Here is a 21,194-nt window from a genome sequence, read left to right on the forward strand (position 1 = left end):
CGCTCCGATGGAGCGCACTGTTAGCCCAGGTTTGGCCACGTGTTTGACGTGCTAGCTTTAATAGTGCGTCAAACGCGCGGCCAACCCCCCCCCCCCCCCCCGAAACTAATAGCGCCCGCAACATGCAAATTAGTTATTCCTGCGTGATTCAGAAAGTAAAATGTGCAGCCAAGCCACACATTTTACTCTCAGAAATTAACGCCTGCCAAAGACAGGGGTTAATTTCGGCCGGCACTGGGGAAGTGCACAGAAAAGCAGAAAAAACTGCTTTTCTGTGCACCCTCTGACTTAATATCAAAGCGATATTAAGTCAGAGGCCCCAAAATGTAATTTAAAAAAATTAAAAATCTGCCCGCGGGTCGGAAGACGGACACTCAATTTTGCCGGCATCCGTTTTCTGAACCCGTGGCTGTCAGCAGGTTCGAGAACAGACGCCGGTAAAATTGAGCATCAGCTGTCAAACCCGCTGACAGCTGCTGCTCCTGTCAAAAAGGAGGCGCTAGCGACACTCGCCGGCTCTCCCGCGTGTTTTTCTGTATCGTCCCGAGTGTGCCTCAGGGATCAGATTTTGGACCAGTTCTTTTCAACAGTTTTGTGAGTTTCATGGATTGTCCCTTAATATATATAATCATTTCCTATTAACCTCCTTTATCCCACTCATGATTTTATAAATCTCGGTCATGTCCCCTCTTAGTTGTCTTGTCTCCAAGCCTTAACCTGTTCTGCTTTTTTTTTCATAAGGAAGATGTTCCATCCCCTTAATCATTTTTGTTGCCCTTCTGTATACCTTTCCTGGTTCTGTTTCATCTTTCTTGAGACTGGGTGGCCAGATCTGTACGTACAGCTTAAGCTGTGATGGCATTATAGGGACATGCCGAGGTACTATGACATCCACGGTTTTATGAATCGGAAAGAAAATGATTAGGTTCTGGCCTTATCTACTTTCATAGCTTCATCAGTTTCTAATTAAGTGTTTTGGGTTGTTTCCTCCACAGGGCTTTACCTATAATGTATGCTGTTGCCCTTGACCTACGAATATTTGCTAATAATGTAAGTGAATCAGAAGTTGATGCTGTAATCAATCAGTTTTATGCATGAAACACATATTGTAGCATTAACTTCGTGTCTCGTTTTTGTGTATACGCATAATAATATAAATATCGTTCAGTTGCATGTTCTGTATTTTAATATGAAATGCAATCAGTTATAAAGTAGTCCCAGCTTTTGTTGGCATGAATATATTGCACTGGGATGTCATATGTATTCTGCCAAGCTCCTCGTAAGCTTTTTTTCTGCATTAAAATGTTTGTTATAAATATATTTTCTCTGAAGATGAGCAGTTCACCCACCGCGTCTGAAGGGTAGAGCCTAACCCCTCTACTAAGGTCTGTTTTTTAGCCTCTTTCTAGCTAAAGAGAGGCTTAGGAGATCACACCAGTGTCTGAGTTTGCATGGCTGGTTTGGGTTCTCCCTTTATAACTCGGAAATGGCTTTAGCTTGGGGGTCTCAAACTTTGGGGGTGCTGCGAGATTTAGTTTGGATGAATGGGATGTAATGACTTGGGCCTGTTTGTGGCAAAACAAAATCATGCACAGCAAATTGAATGGAAAGCTGAGGGGGAGACATGGGATCAAGGTTTCTTAGAATCTGTTGGTTTCTACTTCTTGTGATTTTTGTGGAGGTTTCTCCCTGTTCTTTTGTTTTTTTACAAAAGAAAAGGGACTCTCCCCTAACAAAACCATGTTTTTCAACTGTTGGCGATTACTTTCTTTTCCTCCCCTCTTTCGTAGACGACGACACTTAGCGGAAGAGTTCCAGTTGTGCACTGGGTGAACTGTTTGTCTGCAGAGAAAGCAAAATTGCTTGCCTGTAGCCTGTGTTCTCTGAAGATATCGGTTCACCAGTCACACAAACCCATCTAGATCCCCATTTTGGGAGCTGTTCTTGTCTGTTCCTTGCTTGGGAAGCCCCTCGCGTGGGCAGTCTGGATTCCAGAATAAATCCTTGGGGCCATGCGTAGTCCTGTGACTCGGCTGTATGACTGATGAGCTGCTGTTTTCAGAGGATGCCCGGTACAGGTAAGCAACTTTTTTTTTTTGCTCTACCAAATCGCATTGTTTTTCGGAGATATAGCATATGACATACAGGGGCCGATGCAATAAAGTGCGCCCAGCGCACAGGTTTACGCGCGGTTGGATGTGCGTTTTTTGGACGCGCTAGACTAGCGCCCGATGCAATAAGGAGATGAGCACGTCCGAAACGCGTGACCAAACAACTCTGTTGCCGATAGCGCTCATCACATGTAAATTCCATGCCGCTGCGGCTATTAGCTATTTACCCCCCTGATGCAGAAAATTGCCGGGCGCCCAATGCGCACTTTTTTTTTTTTAATGTGGCAAACTTATCTCCGGCCCCGGAGCTGGCGTTAGGTCAATTCGCGAGTGAAGGAGCTCATGATAAATTAAAAATGACTGACCTCTGTGGTTCCTCCGAATTAGTTTCCTCGCAACGCTGTCCTTGGCATTGAAAAATAGAGGGATGATATAATGGCTCGATGTGAAAAAAAAAAAAAAAAAGATGTCCGGACGCGCGCTTTACACCCACAGTACACATACACGATAGCAGGCGGCAAAATTGCGGATACGCGCCCAATGCGTTTGAGTGCTGGGGGAGGGCACCATTTTTCCTTTTGCATGCAGCATCTCCATTTTAACATTGCATCAGGCGCCCGGGGGGATGCGGCCGTGCGCGCGTGTTAGGGAGACCGGCGTCTGATTGCATCGGCCCCCTCCCCCCCCCCAGTGTGCAGTTTTTTGTGAGAGAGAGAGGCCGCTGGCTCAGCTCTTTGGGAAGACGCGTCTGGCATTACTATAGTCAACTTCTCCATGTCCTGCTAGGCTGAACAGCAACTGGTGAAGAAAGGGAAAGGCAAGATAGGGGACATGTTGGAGAAAGCCGCAGAGCTGTTGATGAGCTGCTTTCGAGTCTGTGCAAGTGACACGTGAGTAAGCTTGGAGCGTTTCTTTTTTTTTTTTTTTAGCCTGTCATTTGCAACTTTTGTTGGGTGCTTTTCCCCACCGGAAGCCGTCCCTCGTGTCCTGGCCTTGGCATAGCCATGTCAATCCCAAGATGCGGCATGAAGAGGGCGTAGTCTTGGGCATTTATCTTAGTTCCCTCCCCACCAGGGATGATTTTCTAAAATGTGCCAGGCTTGAGGGGCGATGGGGTGGGGAGAAGATGTGGAGTAAGGGGGGTGGTGCCTGAGCTGCACTGACCTTCTTCTCTTTTTTTTCCATCGGTCATCAGAGCACCAACTCATCCTCTTCGTCGTCTTTTTCACTCCCCCCCCCCTAGCCTTTCCTTACCTGTCTTCTCTTCCCAACCATCCAACCTGCTCCATCACGGCTCAGCTTATTGCTGCAACCCCTTCCCCTGCCTCTCTTCTTTTTGGGCTTCAGGGGCTCAGCCTTCTTTTCCCCCCCTGCATGCACCACAGATTCTGGCTCCTGAGGCCCCAGTGGGCCTGCTCTTCCTTCTCCCTGCATGGTGAGTGCCGGCTATGATAGCCCGTCCTTCCTGCCACAGCCGCCCCCCATGCGCAACGCGGTCGGGGGGGGGAGGGGAATACTGGCTCCCAGGGGTGGCCATTGACTCAATTTGTCTTTGGCGTGTGAGATGCAGTGCAGTCCGACCAAAGCCCGGGGCAGCTCCCGTTCTCACCTGCATACTCTCGCTCTCTTATTTATTTTTCCCCATCACATGCTCCTCTTGTCTGGCAGGCAGCCGGAAAGGTTCTGAGTGATAACCCAGCCCAAAATCACCACTGCACCCCTCCCCTACGTTGAAAACACCAATAAATTCCTGTGGACAGGAAAACAGGATACAGCTTTCCAGAGCCCCATTTCTAAGTTTGTTTTTTTGGCCGGCTGAGAAGACACAGTGTGACGGTGGCCTTTGCTGTGATTCCCTTAGAGGCTATGAACAGGGCTGCTACCAATCTAAAGAGATTCAGCTCTAGTCTTCCTGTCATCAATTCAATATGTGAACTACAGGGCCTGTTTCTGGAAAGGGATAGTAAAAAGTTTATAACCATTAAAGCCTTTCCAGTAGTAATGGAGAAGTATCTATCCGTGTTACAGACCCTATTGATAGTATAAGGGACATCTTATCTGGCATTATGGAGTAGACAGAAAAAAACAAACAAAACGTATACTGTTGCAGCTCTTGTTTATAGTGTTGTCTTTCTCTATTTTTTTTTCCAAATAGTCGAGCTGGTATTGATGATTCCAAGAAGTGGGGAATGTTATTTCTGGTGAATCAACTGTTCAAAATTTATTTTAAGGTATGAACCCAGCAGAAGAAGCTTTTTTTTCCCTGTTCTTTCGAAACGAAGTATTTAGAACATAAGGTTTGCCGTACCGTGTCAGACCAAAGGTCCATCAAGCCCAGTATCCTGTTCCCAACAGTGGCCAAGCCAATCTCAAGTACCTGGCAGGATCCCAAGGGATAGACAGATTCCAAGCTGCGTATCCCAGAGATAAGCAGTGGATTTCTGCAGCTCCACCTTAATAAAGGTTTATGGGCTTTTTCTCCAGGAACTTGTTCAAACCTTTTTTGAACACAGCTACACTAATACTTTCACCACATCCTCTGGCAATGAATTCCAGAGCTTAAGTATGCATTGAGTAAAAAATATTTTCTCTTATTAGTTTTAAATGTATAATCTAGTAGCTTCGTTGTGTGTCCCCTGGTCTTTGTACTTTTTGAAAAAAAGTATTTGTGACATCCCTGGTGAGTTGTTCAATAAGGGGATCTCTTTTCGTCCCCACAGATCAACAAGCTGCACCTTTGTAAACCACTGATCAGAGCGATTGATAGCTCAAACTTGAAAGATGAATATAGCATGGCACAGAGAGTTACGTACAGATACTACGTGGGACGCAAAGCCATGTTTGACAGTGATTTCAAACAAGGTATTCATCCAAAATAGGTTGATCCTGAATGCACTTCGGGTCCCTCTAACAATGCGTTTGGCACCGTTCAGGGTCACGTGTTCCTTCATAAACTTGAAATAAGCCACGGATATAGAGTCTGTGTGTTTCCATTGACTGGGTGCTGCTGACTGCATGGTAATTGCTATACGGGGCCCATTTAGTATAGAACAAGAAAATTAGCAATTACATATCCTGTGTGTGTGTCCAAACCAGAAGGAAATGCTGGTGTGGGATGTTTGCTTAGGTGTTTGTGCCCTCCAGCAAATTTACATACTGATGAAATTAATCCTTGCCCTCGGGCAACAAGAGAGAAAACATTATTTGCCCACAGTCGCAGCTGGCAGGAACAGAGCTTAATCTTAGGACTCCTGGTTCCCAGCCCACTATTCTAACTACTGGCCAATTCCTCTCTACGGTTATTTTGGTAGAAAAATAGATCCTACCAAGTAGTTTAATGAAACCTAATATCTCTATTCTGCTTTCTAAGTTTTGAGTGTATATTTCCATTAAAGTGTATATTTCCATTAAAGGAAAACTAACAAAGAGCTGAGGAGAGATATCTGTGTTAGTCTAACAAATATCTTAATATGCCACTTTCAAGTTTACTTCTTTAAAAAAAAAAAATGTAAAATTGAAACAGAATAAATGTTGAATTTAACATAATTGCTTCCGAATCTGTCACTGGACAGAAAAGAAATATCTTTACTCTCTTAGGTGAACATTAACATTCTGATATTGGCGGAGTAATGGTGATCTCTTATGGCTGTAGAGTAGGTTCCAGCCCCTTTGTTATCTGTCTGATCGGTTTTTGGCTTGGAATGGTATTTTAAACAGAAAGTTTCCGTAGGATGTCTCTTATGACACAACTTTTATTCCAAGAACAAGCAGGAAAAAACTCAACCACAAAAATGGGGGATGTCCTCCAACAGTGCCTGAACGGAAAGGTTCTCCTAGAGCTTAGAAAGAAAGGTTTCTGAGCATGCATGGGAGTTCCCGAGCACCGGCCCCACCCAAGTTTCCTACGCCATTCTTTTTTCCTGCTGTTTTTTTAGGAGGATATACTTTGCTCTTTCTGCACCACCAACATTTTTTTTCCATCTAGGTTCCTTTTTTTTCCTATTGCTTTTCTAGTTTTCTTGTCCTACATTTGTCTCAATTTAGGGTTGTCCATTCTTTTTTTTTTCTTCAAGTCTCAAAACAAAAAAAATTCATTTTTTTTTAGAGTTGGTGATTTCGAGCAAGCAGTTGTTTAACTTGTAGTTTAAAGGCGGCAATAAAAATGGTTACCACGGACCTCCACAAACCCTGCATACGATGTTTGGGATCCTCTCATGACACCAAGACCTATACAGCTTGAGGAAGGATGTCTCCATGAGCTGTCAATTTAAACCTTTCTGTGATGCATCTCCCCTAAGGGGAAGGACCTCTTTGCCAGGCGGATCAGAACTTCTAAATAAAAGGAGATCAAGCGGGGAAGTTAGAGGCTTCTCCTGCTCTCATCGGCACAAGGATAGGTCACCTTTAGCCCAGAAGTCTCACCACAGGAATCTTCGTTCTAGACAAACATGTAAGTTGGTGCCATCTTCCAAAGCCTCAGCTTCAGGCTTGTGCGCAGGATCTCTCGGGGCTGAGCACATCTGCGCAGACTGCATCAATGCTGAAAACGGTGGGAAAGTAATCGCCGTCAGTTTTGGTGCCAGAATTAGACATTTCCAATAGTTTTCCCACCAGACAAAAATAGCCAGGCTTTTCTATAGAAAATGTAGCAAGATTTTATGTGAAACTTTTCAAAAGTGTATCCCTATACTTGGGAAGCTTTCTCAGAACATGGACATTGTCTTCAGTTCTCCCTTTTCAGAAACCTATAGAAAAAGAGACCCTACGGTCTTCTCAGATGAAGTCTCTCTCTCATCAATCCATTTCCTAGCTGTAGACTCGGATTCTTATGATTCTTTTTCAGAACATACTCTTCCAGAATCTACAGGGCTGCCTCTGGGTAATACTCCACTGGAGAATGTCTCTTATCCGTTGTTCATTCAAAAAATGACACAGTATCCCATTTCAATTGCAAGAGCCATCTGAGGACATGCCAGGGGTGCTGAAATATATCAAAGCACCAAAGCAACCTTGTGCTGTTCCAGTGCATAAGGCCCTTCAGGACCTCCATTCCAAGATGTGGGTAACTCCATTTTCTACAATGCCAGTGGCCAGAAGAATTGACTTGAAATGTATGCCCGAGTCATGATAAAATTCAACTTCTTCATGATTCAGTAGGGGTTGAATCGGCGCTATGTAAGGCTAAAAAATCCAAGATCAACTCAATAATCCTCCAGGAAAAGAATGCATAATCCTAGACAACATGAGAGATAAATTTTATCAAGTAGCCATGCTGCAAAGCAGGATATCTGCACATCAGTTCCAGGTGATGTAATACTTGTACAATATCTTGCATAAGATCAAAGGTGACTCGGCTTCTCTTCCACTTGATCTTCAACAAAATGTTTTATTCTCACATTCTAGTGGCAAATGAATGCTCAAAACATCTCAAATTCTATCTATGATAACTATACTTTCTCTAGAGCTTCAGCTGTTGCTATAGCTGCCAGAAGATTGGCTTGGCTAAAATCCTTCAGCCTAAGAGAGGATGTTTATGACAAATTAAAGGTGCTATTGGTACAGGAGATAATTGTTTTGGAGATGGGGTGAAACTGTCAATATCAAAGAACAGTGCACAACATTGCAGACTCTAATCTCTGTCACTACAGATCCAATAGCCTATCAAAGAAGATATCTCCCTCAGTGTACTAGTATCATAATGGTATAATCCCTATCCATACCAAAGGCAACTGTTTTAAAACCTTCAGCTTCAACAGCAACAACTCTAGTCTAGGCTACAGGGAAAGGCCTCAGATCAAATCCATAGAAGAGTCATCCCAGAAGCAAACACCCAGTTCTTGACTACTACCAATTTCCAAAGGGGGAAAAGCTTTGGTTTTGGTCCCTCATCACGACGAACGATGGGTTCTCAACATCATTCTTAAAGGTTACAGATTGAATGTCAAAAAACTCTTCTGCCTTTTTTCTCCACTCGCCCATCAGGTCTCCATATTAAGACAAGAGCTAGCAGCTCTCCTTGCATCACATGTGATCGAGCCAGTCCCAGAAACAGAGGAGGGCAAATACTTCCTTATTCCCAAAAAATCAGGTGGCCTTCTCCCTTCTCTTGGATTTCAGAGAATTAAAACAAATATCAAATGAGAGTTCAAAATGAACTCACTAGCCACCATCCTTCCCCTTTTTTGAAGTGAATGGTTGGTTGCTAACATTAAACCTTTAGAGATGCATGTATACATAGTCCCATCTGTCTAAACCACAGGAAATATTTCAGGTTCACAGTAGATAACCATTACTAATGCAAAGTCCTCCCATTTGGCCTTTCAGCAGCCCTGAAAGTCTTCACAAAGGGGTAGATTTTTAAAAAGTACGCGCAACTGTCGCAAACAAAAGTACGCCGGATTTTAAAAGATACGCGCTATGCGGCTGCGCAAAATCAGCAGCCTGCCTCCATTCCTTCCAAGGCCGCTCTGAAATCGAAGCGGCCTCAGAGGGAACTTTTTCTTTTTGTACCCCCCCCCCACCTTTCCCTCCCTTCCCCTATCTAACCCATCCCCCTCCCCTACCTTATTCCGTTGAGTTACGCCAGCCTCTGGCAGGCGTAACCTGCGCGCATCAGCGGCTCCCTGCCCCGGCACAGGCTGCTGTGCCGGAGCCCTCTGCCCCGCCCCCGGACCGCCATCACGCCTCTGGCCCCGCTCACAGACCGTCGCCATGCCCCCGGACACGCCCCCAAATGCCGCGCCGCCCGCGACACGCCCCCAAGCAAAGCCCCGGGACTTGCGTGCGTCCCGGGGCTTTGCGCGCGCTGGCAGCCTATGCAAAATAGGCACACCGGCACGCACGCAGGGCTTTTAAAATCTACCCCAAAATGTCTAGCTGTGATGATAGCTCCTATAAGAGAGAAAATGTCTTCATATCAAGTGGATCCTTACAAAAAGCCAAGATCTCCACAGCGCTCACAATTCAAACTCTCCTCTTTCTAGTATTTGTCCTCTACTATGACCAAACTACTGAAACTGTTATGTTCGCTTTGCAACCTGAAATCAGTGTCAGCCAGAAGCTTCATGGAACTACCCTGTTGCATGGCTGCACATGAGAATACCACAATGGTATCTAAAATAACTTTAGAGCCAACAGCCTCAACCACTTTCAAGACAGGTTACTAATTTTTCTCCCCCCTCTTTTGGAACTCTCTGACTTGATGGAATCACCCATCAATTTCCTATGAAGACATGTTTTTTCCACCCTGGTCAGGTTCAAGAAACCTTAACAGATTCATCCAATCAAGCCTTGGGGAGTGCACCTAGGCTTATTTTGTTCTCAAGGCATATGGATCAAAAAGAAACAAAATCTTTGTGGAAATATTCTAAAAATAAGTTTTCAAAGCATTCATAGCTTTCAAACTCTTCATAAAGGGGGAAGTACTTCAGATGCAGACATACAATATTGTAACAATGTATTATATAAACAAAAAAAGAGGAACAGGATCTTGAACATTGTGTCAAGAAGCCCTAAAGATATGACATGGACAATAGAGAGAAATGTACACCTCTATGCCATACATATTCCATGAAAAACCAACATTTTGGCAGATTCTCTGAGTTGTCACCTTCAACCTCACAAGTGGTCTCTACCCCAAAAGATCTTCTGAAATACTTTTCAACAATGGAGACTTTCACGAAAGGGTTTCTTTGCAGTTCTTCAGTTACAAACATCCTCTGTATTGTTCAGAGACCAGATCCCAATGCCATGGTTTTGGATGTGTTTGCAATCTCTTGATTAGGGTGATTGGCTGCACTATTGGCAATAGTGCAGCCAATCACCCTCACAATCTTTCCATATTTCCTCACCCTGTAAGACGGATGTCTTTACTCCATCCTTCATTCTGTAGCGTTAACAACATGTATGCTGACCACTAACCTTTACAGCACATGTCTCTTCCCTCTGAGATAAAAGCAGTACTATTAGCAGTGAGGAAACGATCCACTAGATGTTCCTACAATTTTAAATGGAAGGACCTCATTCTCTCTCGCGCTCTCTTAAATTCCAAGACCAGAATCCCTTTCACTGCAAAACCCCTCTGCATTGTTGCAATACCTTCTGTATCTCTCTAAGTCACATCTATTGCAGCATATCACCACCCTTCTGAAGGTCTTCTGGTGTCCTGCCGTCCAATGATGATTCATAAAAAGGCTCTTCCATCCTCAACGTCTATAAAAGATCTTCTGACTCAAAGGGACCTAAACCTAGTGTTGTCGAGTGATGAATCCTCCATTTTAACCTTTTGGCATCTAACTGCATCAAATTTCTAACTCGGAAGGTTCTTTTCTCTATAGCAGTTACTTTGGCTTATAGAGTAAGCAAACTCCAGGCACAAGTAGTAGACCTCCCGTATTCTCAAATAGTCAAAAACTGAGTACTACTGATTATTCATCCAACATTTCTGCTGAAGGTCTTTCCTCAATTCCATTTGAATTGATCTATAGTCCTTCATCCCTGTAATGCAGAACGAGCACACCACACTTTTGATTGTAGAAGAGCTATGCTGTATTACTTGGTAAGGACAAAGCCTCACAGGAAAACTCAACTATTCATCTCTCATGATCCAAACAAACCAGGTCATTCAGTGGGAAAGCAGACACTTTCTTCTTGGCTGTTTGGACTGTATCTTCTTCTGTTATAACAGAGTCAAAACTCATCAGATTCGAGCAATCAAAACTTCAGTAGGTTTTTTCCATGGCCACTTCTGTCCAAGACGTCTGTAAAGCAGCTACCTAGAACCTCTATTCATACTTTTGTCAAACATTGTCTGGAACAAGATTTTCACGCAGATAGTGCCTTTGGTCAAGTAGTCACTTTTCTTTTTTTAATGGAGAAATGAGGTTAATACTGCAGCATGTTCAGTGTATGTGTAAAAACACTTGAGGAATTAAGTGTAGTAATATTGGAGGAAATGTTCAAATACCTCACTTGTTTACCCCACATACTTTGTAGCAAGTTTTCACAGAGAAAGTGCTCACACGGGGTGGATTTTATAACATGCGCATGCTCGCTATCCAGCGCACGCACATGTATGCCCGATTTTATAACACGCGAGCGCATGTTATAAAATCCGGCATCGGCGCGCGCAAGGGGCTGCACGATTGGACACCTTGCGCACGCCAAGCCGCGCTGCCTTCCTCCGTTCCCTTCCCCCTAGCCTGATCTTTCCACCCCTTCCCCTAACCTTCCCCCCCCCCCCCCCGATCCTTACTCTAACCCCCCCAGAAGTTTTATCCGACCTTTTGCGTTTGCCTCTGGGCAGGTGCAAGTTGCGCGCGCCAGCAGGCTGCCGGCACGCGATCCCTGGATACAGCGGCAATGGCCCCTCCCACGCCCCGCCCCTTTTGTGAAGCCCCGGGACTTGCACGCGTCCCGGGGCTTTACGTGTGCCACTGGGCTTGCTAAAATAGGCCTAGCGCACGTAACCTTTTGAAAATCTGGCCCATACTTGCTACCTGCTGTTGGCAGGAAGGGAGAGGGTAAAATAGCATTGTGCGTGTTCGGCATCCCATATACATGTGCGGTTTTACTCCTCCATCCTAAACCATCCCCCCCCCCCGGATTGCCTTGTTTTAACCTGGTTTAAAGTAGACCCATTGTGGAACTGGGCATACTTTTAGCTCGTCGGCGGAGGGCAGTTTTCAGACAGCCCAATTTATCTGAGTCGATTGCTGATCGCCCAGGTAAATGGCTATGAAACTTGTTCTTGCTTGTGTGGGTCTTTATGCCAATTATTGTTGCCTTCAGGATTAAGATCTGATCGTGTGAATTACAATTTGTTCCATCTTGTTTATCATTGTATCCTAGTGAAAACTTGTGGCGCCACTTATCTTCTTTCTAATGATCAGTTTGTATTTATATCTTCTCTGACTAGTTGATTTGTCACTTTCCTGAACTCTGCCCATAGACTTGTATTAGATTCAGTAGGTCCTAAGCCATGGGGTAAACATGTAGCAGGTTACAGATCTCTCGTTGTGTGGTTCTTTATTTACTTTTATCTCCTCTGATGGTAAATTGGACAGGCAGGCCCTCTTTGTTTAGCCTCTTACTGTTGAGTTGTGTGTTTTGTTTTCCCGGTGGCATTGCTATTTTTGTTTTTGTTTTATGTTTAGCTGAAGATTACCTGTCCTTTGCCTTTGAGCACTGTCATCGCTCGAGCCAGAAGAACAAAAGGATGATTCTGATTTACTTGCTGCCGGTGAAGATGTTGCTGGTGAGTGGCGAGATGACCCGCCAGCCAGATAGAAGCCATCCCTTACAAAAGGGCTGAAATCTCGTTCAGTAAGGTGTACATACCCTCTGGTCACCTATCTTTGTGTGGGTGTTTATCACTTGGTTATTTTACAGCTGTAATATTCTATTAGTTTTGGTGTGCTGTGCACTCATGCTGCCAGCACAGACTAGTCACGTACTGGAACTATTTACATTTAACAGCAGACAGGCCAGTACAGTACAGTGCGCTCCAGCGGAGCGCACTGTTAACCCGCGATTGGACGCGCGTTTTGGGCACGCTAGCTTTATCCCTTATTCAGTAAGGGGTAATAGTGCATCCAAAACGCGCGTCCAACCACCCCGAACCTAATAGCGCCCGCAACATGCAAATGCATGTTGATGGCCCTATTAGGTATTCCCGCGCGATACAGAAAATAAAATGTGCAGCCAGGGAAGTGCACAGAAAAGCAGTAAAAACTGCTTTTCTGTGCACCCTCCGACTTAATATCATGGCGATATTAAGTCGAAGGTCCCAAAAGTTAAAAGAGAAGTTAAAAAAAAAAAATTGAAATAGGCTCGCGGGTCGAAAGATGGACGCTCAATTTTGCCGGCGTCCGGTTTCCGAACCCATGGCTGTCAGCGGGCTTGAGAACAGACGCCGGTAAAATTGAGCGGCGGCTGTCAGCTCCTTTTTTCACAGGAGGTGACAGCCACCGCTCCTGTGAAAAAAGAGGCGCTAGGGACGCGCTAGTGGCCCTAGCGCCTCTTTTTACCTCGGGCCCTAATTTTAATAAATTAAAATACTGTATCGTATTTAACAATTATTTTGATTAATATTAGGATATTTTGTATACCTAAAGAATATTCAAAGGAATTTGAATAATGTAAAACTGAATGATACTTATTGTAAGTTGAAAATTCATAAATACAGTATTTTTTTTTTTTTAATTCTTTATCGTGGGCACAGAAGAGTGGCCTGTGCGCACGCCCGCTCTCCCGCGATTTTACTGTATCGGCCCGAGAAGATGCAACAAGAAGTGATTAAACCCACAGATTTTACACTGATCAGTAGGTTAGAAAATGAAAGTTCTGTACAAATCAATTAACTTTTCATTTCCAGAAGACCATTGGAGCCTGCAGCTGGAGAAAGGGTTTTAAAAGAGCCTGGGAAAAATGAACAAACTATGTTCTGTTTTCTAGAACTGTGGTATCAGGTTTCCAGTAGGTGTATCATTTAGGTTTCAGGCACTTGTGAAGGGAGAGCATGGTGCTGCAGAGAATTCCCTTTCGGGGACCGGTAGTAGTGCTTACAGGATGACATTTGTCTCTGGCTCATCAAAAAAAAAAATGGAATTGTCAAGGTGGCAGACAAGCAAGCTAATGAGATATTAAAAGAAATTGGGTAATCAGCTCCTGCTGTGAGAAATAACCCGATCAAATTAACATGTCCCACCTGCTCAGTTATTTAATGCTCCTAAAAGTTCTTTATTGACAAATGCAGCGCAATATGTATTCCTTTTCAGGGTGCCAGGTTAAATAAAGTTCTACAGTTGGGTGCTTTGCTGTTGCTGGTTTTTAAAGCGCCTCGCCATGTCTATCAGCTCATCCCCACTGTATTGTGTGCCTCTCAAGGATTGTTAGCATCTCCCCTACTGTAGGTTAAGTCTTGGCTTTTTGCGTTCTTTTGTTTGTCTCCTCAGATGTGGAACCAGCTTCTTTTTTTGCCTCTGCACTATCACTGTCTTGGACAATGGTCGTATCTTTTTTTTTTTTTTTTGTGTGTGTGTGTGTTGTTTACATTTTCTGTCCCCCCTTGAGATTCCTCCTCAGCTTTCTCTTTTGGTCTTCCTAATGGGAACTGTGGGTTGAATGTACAATGCCTTGTAAAAGTCGTCAAACCCTTGAATATTTTTCAGATTCTGATGTCTAAAAAAAAAAAAAAAAATAGAAATCAAAATGCATGAAAGTAGGAGTTTATTTCACAGACCTATATAACATACTCTACACTTTCATCATGAAAGAAGAATTATAGAAATATTCTAAAAGTAATTAAAAATATAGAAATCTTGATTGCATAAATCTTCACGCCTCTGGAAGCTTGTTCTGTAGCAGTAACAGCTAGGAGTCACAGCGGTGTGTGGTGCAGCATTTGCTGGTTCTTCTTTGTAGAAGAGCTCAGCCTTTCAGTTCAGCTGGGGATCATCTGAGGTCTCCAGTCTTCGGCACAGATTTTCTATAGGAATCCTCCTTTCTGGGCCACTCCCCCGGTCTCGTATCTGTGGAGCACCGGAACAAATTTCCTTCGAGGATCCTGTCTGTACTTTGCATCATCCACCTTTTCCTGCTCTTCACAAGCCTCCCTGTTCCTGCTGCTGTCACATGCTTTACTGCAGGGATGGCGTTAGGTTGATATGCAGTGTCTTACACCGCCCATACAGTCAGGGAAATATACAGTAACAGTGCACGGTGTCCCAATGGCCAGATTCCACATGAGACGGTCGCAAAGGATGTTGGAATCCCAGTGGAACCGGTCTTCATAAAGCCTGCTTCAAAGGTACAGTGTGTACGGCGTAAAACGAATATTCAGTCAAGGAGTGTGAGGACTTATACACTCATTGCAGTCGGACACGGGTTGAATAGGCGCTAATCAAGCCCCTAATGCAATAAGAGGATTAGCGCCTATTCAACGCGCGTCCAACGCGGAGTGAATCTTAACAGCGCTCATCACACGCAAGTGCATGTGAATGAGGCTGTTGGGCATTCACTCCCGATGCAAAAAAAACAAACAAACCATGCAGCAGGATTTAATAGCTGAGCGCATCAAAAACAAGTACAGAAAAGCAGAAAAAACTGCTTTTCTGTACCTCCTCCTACTTAGTATGGCAATGATTGCTGTTATCCTGCCAGGTGCTACCGTAGTTATCAGGGACTGTGGGGTAATGTGGTCCCTCTGATGGCCATCTTAGCTTTTGCCAGACGCTTTTTCCTAGTAGCTCTGGTCTAACCACAATATATATGTCCGTCCTGCGCAGGGACTAACCAAGGTCCTAGTACATCCCTCACAAAGATCAGTTCTTCTATTAATTGTAATGTTTTTCATCTGAAGTCTCTTTGTGATTTTTTTTTTTTACCTCTGTCTCTGGTATGGTGCCTTCTCCCTTTGCTATGGGAGAAATTTAGCCGAGTCTCCATTAAACAGGTCTGTTGTTTATTATCGTCTATGAAAGGCTCTGGAAGTGTCTTAGATCCTTGTTCTGCTAATTTGTTTAAGGCAGCTGAGAACATATTGGAGGAAACAATAACATGAATTATTGATCTCTTATTGAGAGAGAGGGTCTTATGTCCTCTGTATTAAAGAAGGCTGTTATTTTCCCCCCTGCCCCCTGCCAGTTATCGGCCTGTTTCAAACATCCCTGGTGTGGATAACTTAATTGAGCTGATTGTGTTAGCACAAAAAACAGGATTTTTTAGAAGAGGATGATCTGGATCGGTTCTAGTCAGATTCTTGTAGGGGACACAGCTTTGAGATCTTGGTGCCTCACTGATTCCCTGAGGACTTATCTTGATCATGGTCATCTGGTTCTGATTCTTTTTTGTTTTGTTTGGATATTTCATCGGCATTTGATATGTTGAGCCACTCTTTTTGTTATTAGATCGACTGGGTGCCATGGGTATGGATTGTGAGATTCTACGATGGTTTCAATCTTTTTTTTTTTTTTTTGTCTGCTGGAGGGCAGTAAAGACAGCGGTTCCACAGGGGGGGGGGGTTAGCCTTGTTCCTGGTTCTGTTTAATATATTCTTGCATCCTTTGGGGGTGGTTTTGGAATCCCTGGAATTGGTGTGTCAGATCCGGGCAGGTGATATTCAGATTTGTCTGCTACTTCAGCATGATGATGATGATGATCAACAGTCTTGTGTTGTAGTTACCAAGTGTTTGCATGCTGTGCATATTTGGTTGGCCCAGAATAGCCTAAGCCCTTAATTTGAAAAAGACTGAGGTTTTCTGAGCCGCCTTCTCCTACAACTGAATCTGGGTTCTGCCTAGAAGGTCTGAGGTCTGTAATTTGGGGGTAAGGTTTGATCAAAATCTCGCCATGAAGCCTTCTTTAAACTGAGGCTTGTACATCACTTAAAATCTCTATTGAAATTAAAGGATTTTAGATCTGTAGTTCAGACTTTGGTTTTGAGTGGCACTTATTATTGTAATGCAGTCTGTCTTGAGCTTCCAGCTAAACTGCTGAGAGTTTTACAGTTAATACAAAATGTGGCAGCTCAACTGATGACAGGGGGTTAGTAGGAGGACTTATATTTCCCCTGCACTGATATTCATTGGTTAAGAACATGCCATGCTGGGTCAGACCAAGGGTCCATCAAGCCCAGCATCCTTTTTCCAACAGAGGCCAAACCAGGCCACAAGAACCTGGCAATTACCCAAACACTAAGAAGATCCCATGCTACTGATGCAATTAATAGCAGTGGCTATTCCCTAAGCAAACTTGATTAATAGCCATTAATGGACTTCTCCAAGAGGAGGTAGTTTTGGTCTTTAAGGCCATTCATGCATATGGTCTTAAATATTTAAAATCACTTCTTCAGAATTATATACCCTCTTGCCAAGTGCTTTCTGTCCCCTCTGTTAGGCAGCTTCATTTGATGGAATCTTGCACTGGTGCTTTTTCCATTGGATCTTCATCCGGAGAAGGACTATCTTTGTTTCAGAAAGAAAGTGAAGGCCTTCATTTTTCAGCAGGCCTTTGAGTAGGCAAGATGATTTTTTTTTATTTGCCTTTTATTTTTGGCTGACTTTTTTTTATTACTGTTGTGTTTGCATTTTTATTTTATGTATGTGTGGTGTTTTTACTGTAACCTGCCAGAAGCAAGTTATTTAGACTGGCAAGATAAAAAATCAAATGCACCGAAATAAATGTTCATAATAAATAAGGGTGTGAAGATTTTTACAAGACAATGTATGTGTAATGAAAATAACCACCATGCACAAACAACTTTAAAGTGGTTCAGTAGACGATGTTACCCAGGAAGAAGATGCTAGCAGGAAGTGGTTTGTTCCAGATTATATATAAACATTGAATATTGTTTTGGATAAATGTTTTGTACTTATTTTTTAGGGTCACATGCCAAAAATTCAGCTGTTGAGAAAGTATGACCTCATGCAGTTTGCTGACGTTACGAAGTCTGTGAGGTAGGGCACACCAGTGACTTTTCATGGCTCCGAATAGCATTTGCTTGCAGACTTTGAACATCAGCTACCCATTAAAGCAGGAGAGCACAATTAACTGCATTTCTACTGTTTTTCTTCCCCAATAGTGAAGGAAACCTCTTGCTACTAAATGTGGCCCTTGCTAAACACGAGACCTTTTTTATTCGTTGCGGCATCTTCCTGATCCTTGAGAAGCTTAAAATCATCACCTACAGGAACCTCTTCAAGAAAGTGTAAGTTACGCAGTTTACTTTCTTGCTGGCTGACGAGGAAGTCCTGCCAATATTCACAGTGTATTTTAAAGCAGAAAGCCTGTGAAAGCATGCTCTAGGATTAAGGATTGGGATTGTAAATCCTGATGTTAATATGGGATGCTTCCATGGTCAGGACTTAACTGATCCTGACTCTAGATCAGCATAGCATGGAACCTTTCAGATTGTGGCTTCATCGTGTCAAGGATGCTGACGGGTAGGCTCCAGTTTCATTACGTTAGTGTTTTTGTAATACAATAAGCCACACCAGTGGGAGGATCACCGGATTAAAGGCAGGGTTCACACTTACAATACTAAATCAAGAATTTATTTTTGGGCTCATCTGTAGAGAGAGCTACATCCCATTCTTTATTTTTAGCGTGGTACGTAGTTTTGAGGGATGCTGATTTTTGGTTGTCATTTCCTCACATGAGTTGTGGGTCCTGTAGTTTAATCATGAAACATGAGTAGACGTATGAGCCAACTAAGCAATAAGAAACTGCTCAAAAACCCAAAAGTGTTAATGCCAACAGTAGCCTGAACTCTACTGTATGGCGCGATTAATTTTAATTTCTGGGTGTGCCTTTACTCCGATTATCTTGAATGAATTAAACACAGTGAGGTCCAGTTTGGATAAACCAGGGCATGGGGAACATTATCCAGATAACTTAATCTGGATATTCAGCAGAACATATCTGAATAAATATTCTGAATATACCTGGCCAAATTTAGGGTGGCAGACTTACCCCGGTTATCAGCACTAGCTGGATACATTTTAGCTGTACCTCTTTTTGTTCCAGTTAAAATTTCAGCTGAGTAATGACTTACTCAGCTAAAATGTATACACCTGGCAGGGTGGGAAATTTTAAAACTTGGAGTTTGTCCAGGTAACTCAAAGTAACCCGGGCAAACCCTTTGAATATCGACCTCTGTAGAGCACGCACACTTCAGAAGAGATTCTGATTATTGCTTGAAATCAATATCTGACGTAGGCCTCATCCTGCCCACTTGGTAAAGTTGGAGAGTTTTTTTGTGAGTATTTTAAAAGTTTAAACACCACCTAGTCGCTAAATTTGTGTCCTTTTTTGTTTCCCAGCAGTAGCACAGTACAATATTTGATATTGATTTATGCTGCATGAAATTTTGTTTGAATCATTGCCGGATGGGGTGCTCAGTTCTAAGCCTGTAATGTTACAAGAAAGTCTGGTTTTCAGGTTAACCAAAATATGCAAAATACCTGGGTTCTTGGACAGGATATATTGCCTGCTGTGCTGGCTGTTGCCCCAATCCAAAGAAATTGTATTTATTTACCAAATGTATAACCCACTGCTCCACAGAGCTTAGCGGTTACAATGTACACACACAGTAGTAAACGCAATACAATACAAACTAAACTCACGACATACACATCAATTTCATATTACCATTCTGCTAGGAATACAAAAAGCATAGATGCCTTGTGTCTTTTTCAATACTTGATTGGAGTAGAGACGTGTTTGTTTAAAATATACTGCCCGAGCTCTCACAGCTGCTGCCTCAGGGGCTTGAACACTCCTAAATTCTTGAAAAATATTTTATTTGTATTTTTTGTTGACTGGATCTCATAATCCACTATTGTCTGTGGGTTATCCGTAGTATTAACGGTTCTTGTCTCGTTTGAATTCAATTCAAACTCGATAAATTGGATAGTCTCCTTGAGCCTGTATCAAAATGAATAGCAAGTGTATTTCACTTGCAACGAACCATCGGATGTTCAGTCTCTGCTTCTTGACAAGCAATGTGCCAGTCAAAGTTTTCCATGCTGGGCTCCATCGGATGATGTCACCCACATGTCAGGACTAACATCCTGCTGTCCTAGGAGAACACATGTTACAGGTAAGCAACTCTGCTTTTTCTGCTTTGAGAAAAACCAGCAATGCCAAAAATTCACTCATGAGATTGAGCTAGGCATATCTGGATATCTTGTTAGTTTTCAGGACCTTTTAGGTCTGTCCTTCAGATGTTTGTGCAGCTGTGGCAGTGAAGGTAAATTTTATATTCAAAGAAACGCAAAGGAAAACTGGAGCTCTATCTATCGATGTGTGTATGTATTTGCATACATAGAGAGAGAGAGATTATTGATGTAAATATAACAGTATGTAGAAAGAAGGCGAGATAGATAACTCTAGATATGTATATTCAAATATCTCTAGTAATGAGTTACTGTACCTCTCTTATTAAAATGTCCAGTTCCTCCTTCACAGTTCTGTGCTTTCTTATACGCAAGGATAGGTTCCCTGTGTCTGTTTTTTCTGTTTGATGAAAGAGCAGAACTGCCAAATATCTGGAGCTCTGCTGTTGCTTCTTTTTTGTATCATGCAGCAGTGCTTGCATCAAACTTGTGCTAGGCTTAACAGTGCAGTGTTGGAAAGTGCCAAGAAGATTACTATTAGCATTTTTTAGGTAGATTAAAGACTTGGTCAATGTACTTATTCATGATCTATAGTGCCAAAAACTGCACATCTATGTGAGCTTCCATTGATTTAATAAAAGTGAAATATACTTAGATCCATTTCTGCCTTATTTACTGTGGATTTTTACCATAGGTATAAAATGGAATAATTCTCAAGTATTGTAAGCTCACAGTAGAACTTGAAATGGGTCAGTTTATCCCTATGGACCTTAGATTAGCCAAGTGTATTTGTGTAATAATTTATTACCCCTTTTTTTTTTTTTCCACAAGCACTAAAAAATGCTGCCAGGCTATCCCCTTCCGAGATGGTTGCACGTATGTTTCTGTAGCTTGTTAGCCGTAAAGCAAGTTGTGATTCTGTTTTGTACAGAAGATGTTAAATTACAAATTGCTAATTTCAGTTTGTATGTTGAAACCAGAATGAGCAAACTTCAATTTTGTTTAAGCTTATTAAAGCTATTTATTTATTTATTTATAAAATGTCTAGCCTGCTGCTCCCCACAGTGTTAGCAGTACAGTAAAACCAAACAAAAAACAAGACATACAAACCTAAAGTTAGTACATCTACACAGTTTCAGCCTGATGACCTATGGCGAAAACAGATGGTTCCATCCAGCAGAGGACAACTGGTCAGAGTCCTTAATTTCACATTTTGACTTTAGATTATAAGCACAAGTGAATAGAAGCGCCTTCAATATTTTTTTAAAATGTAAATAATTGTGCTCTTGTCTTAGGTTTTCTGGAAGCTTGTTCCAGAAGGAAGGCATACAAACTGTAAACATACGGTCCCTGGAAGTTTGTAAGCAAATGGCTTTGTGACTAAGTGTTTGGAGAGGACCGTAAGATACGAGCAGGACAGTAAGACGTTATCGCAGGGAGACAGTGTGGAATTAAACCATAGATTAGA

General features: G+C 42.8%; 1 protein-coding gene across 2 annotated transcripts in view; it reads left to right on the forward strand.

The window, feature by feature from the left end:
- Positions 1-21,194, forward strand: part of PCID2 (PCI domain containing 2) — a 60,631-nt gene that overhangs the window by 34,682 nt on the left and 4,755 nt on the right. For both annotated transcript variants that reach the window (XM_029604665.1, XM_029604666.1), the window contains exons 7-13: positions 996-1,050; positions 2,898-3,001; positions 4,267-4,342; positions 4,832-4,973; positions 12,266-12,366; positions 17,493-17,566; positions 17,692-17,817. In XM_029604665.1, the coding sequence (XP_029460525.1) occupies positions 996-1,050; positions 2,898-3,001; positions 4,267-4,342; positions 4,832-4,973; positions 12,266-12,366; positions 17,493-17,566; positions 17,692-17,817 (678 nt within the window). The remainder of the gene's footprint in view (positions 1-995; positions 1,051-2,897; positions 3,002-4,266; positions 4,343-4,831; positions 4,974-12,265; positions 12,367-17,492; positions 17,567-17,691; positions 17,818-21,194) is intronic.

Source organism: Rhinatrema bivittatum, chromosome 5 (assembly GCF_901001135.1).
Source record: "Rhinatrema bivittatum chromosome 5, aRhiBiv1.1, whole genome shotgun sequence".
In the NCBI taxonomy this organism is placed as follows: Eukaryota; Metazoa; Chordata; class Amphibia; order Gymnophiona; family Rhinatrematidae; genus Rhinatrema; species Rhinatrema bivittatum.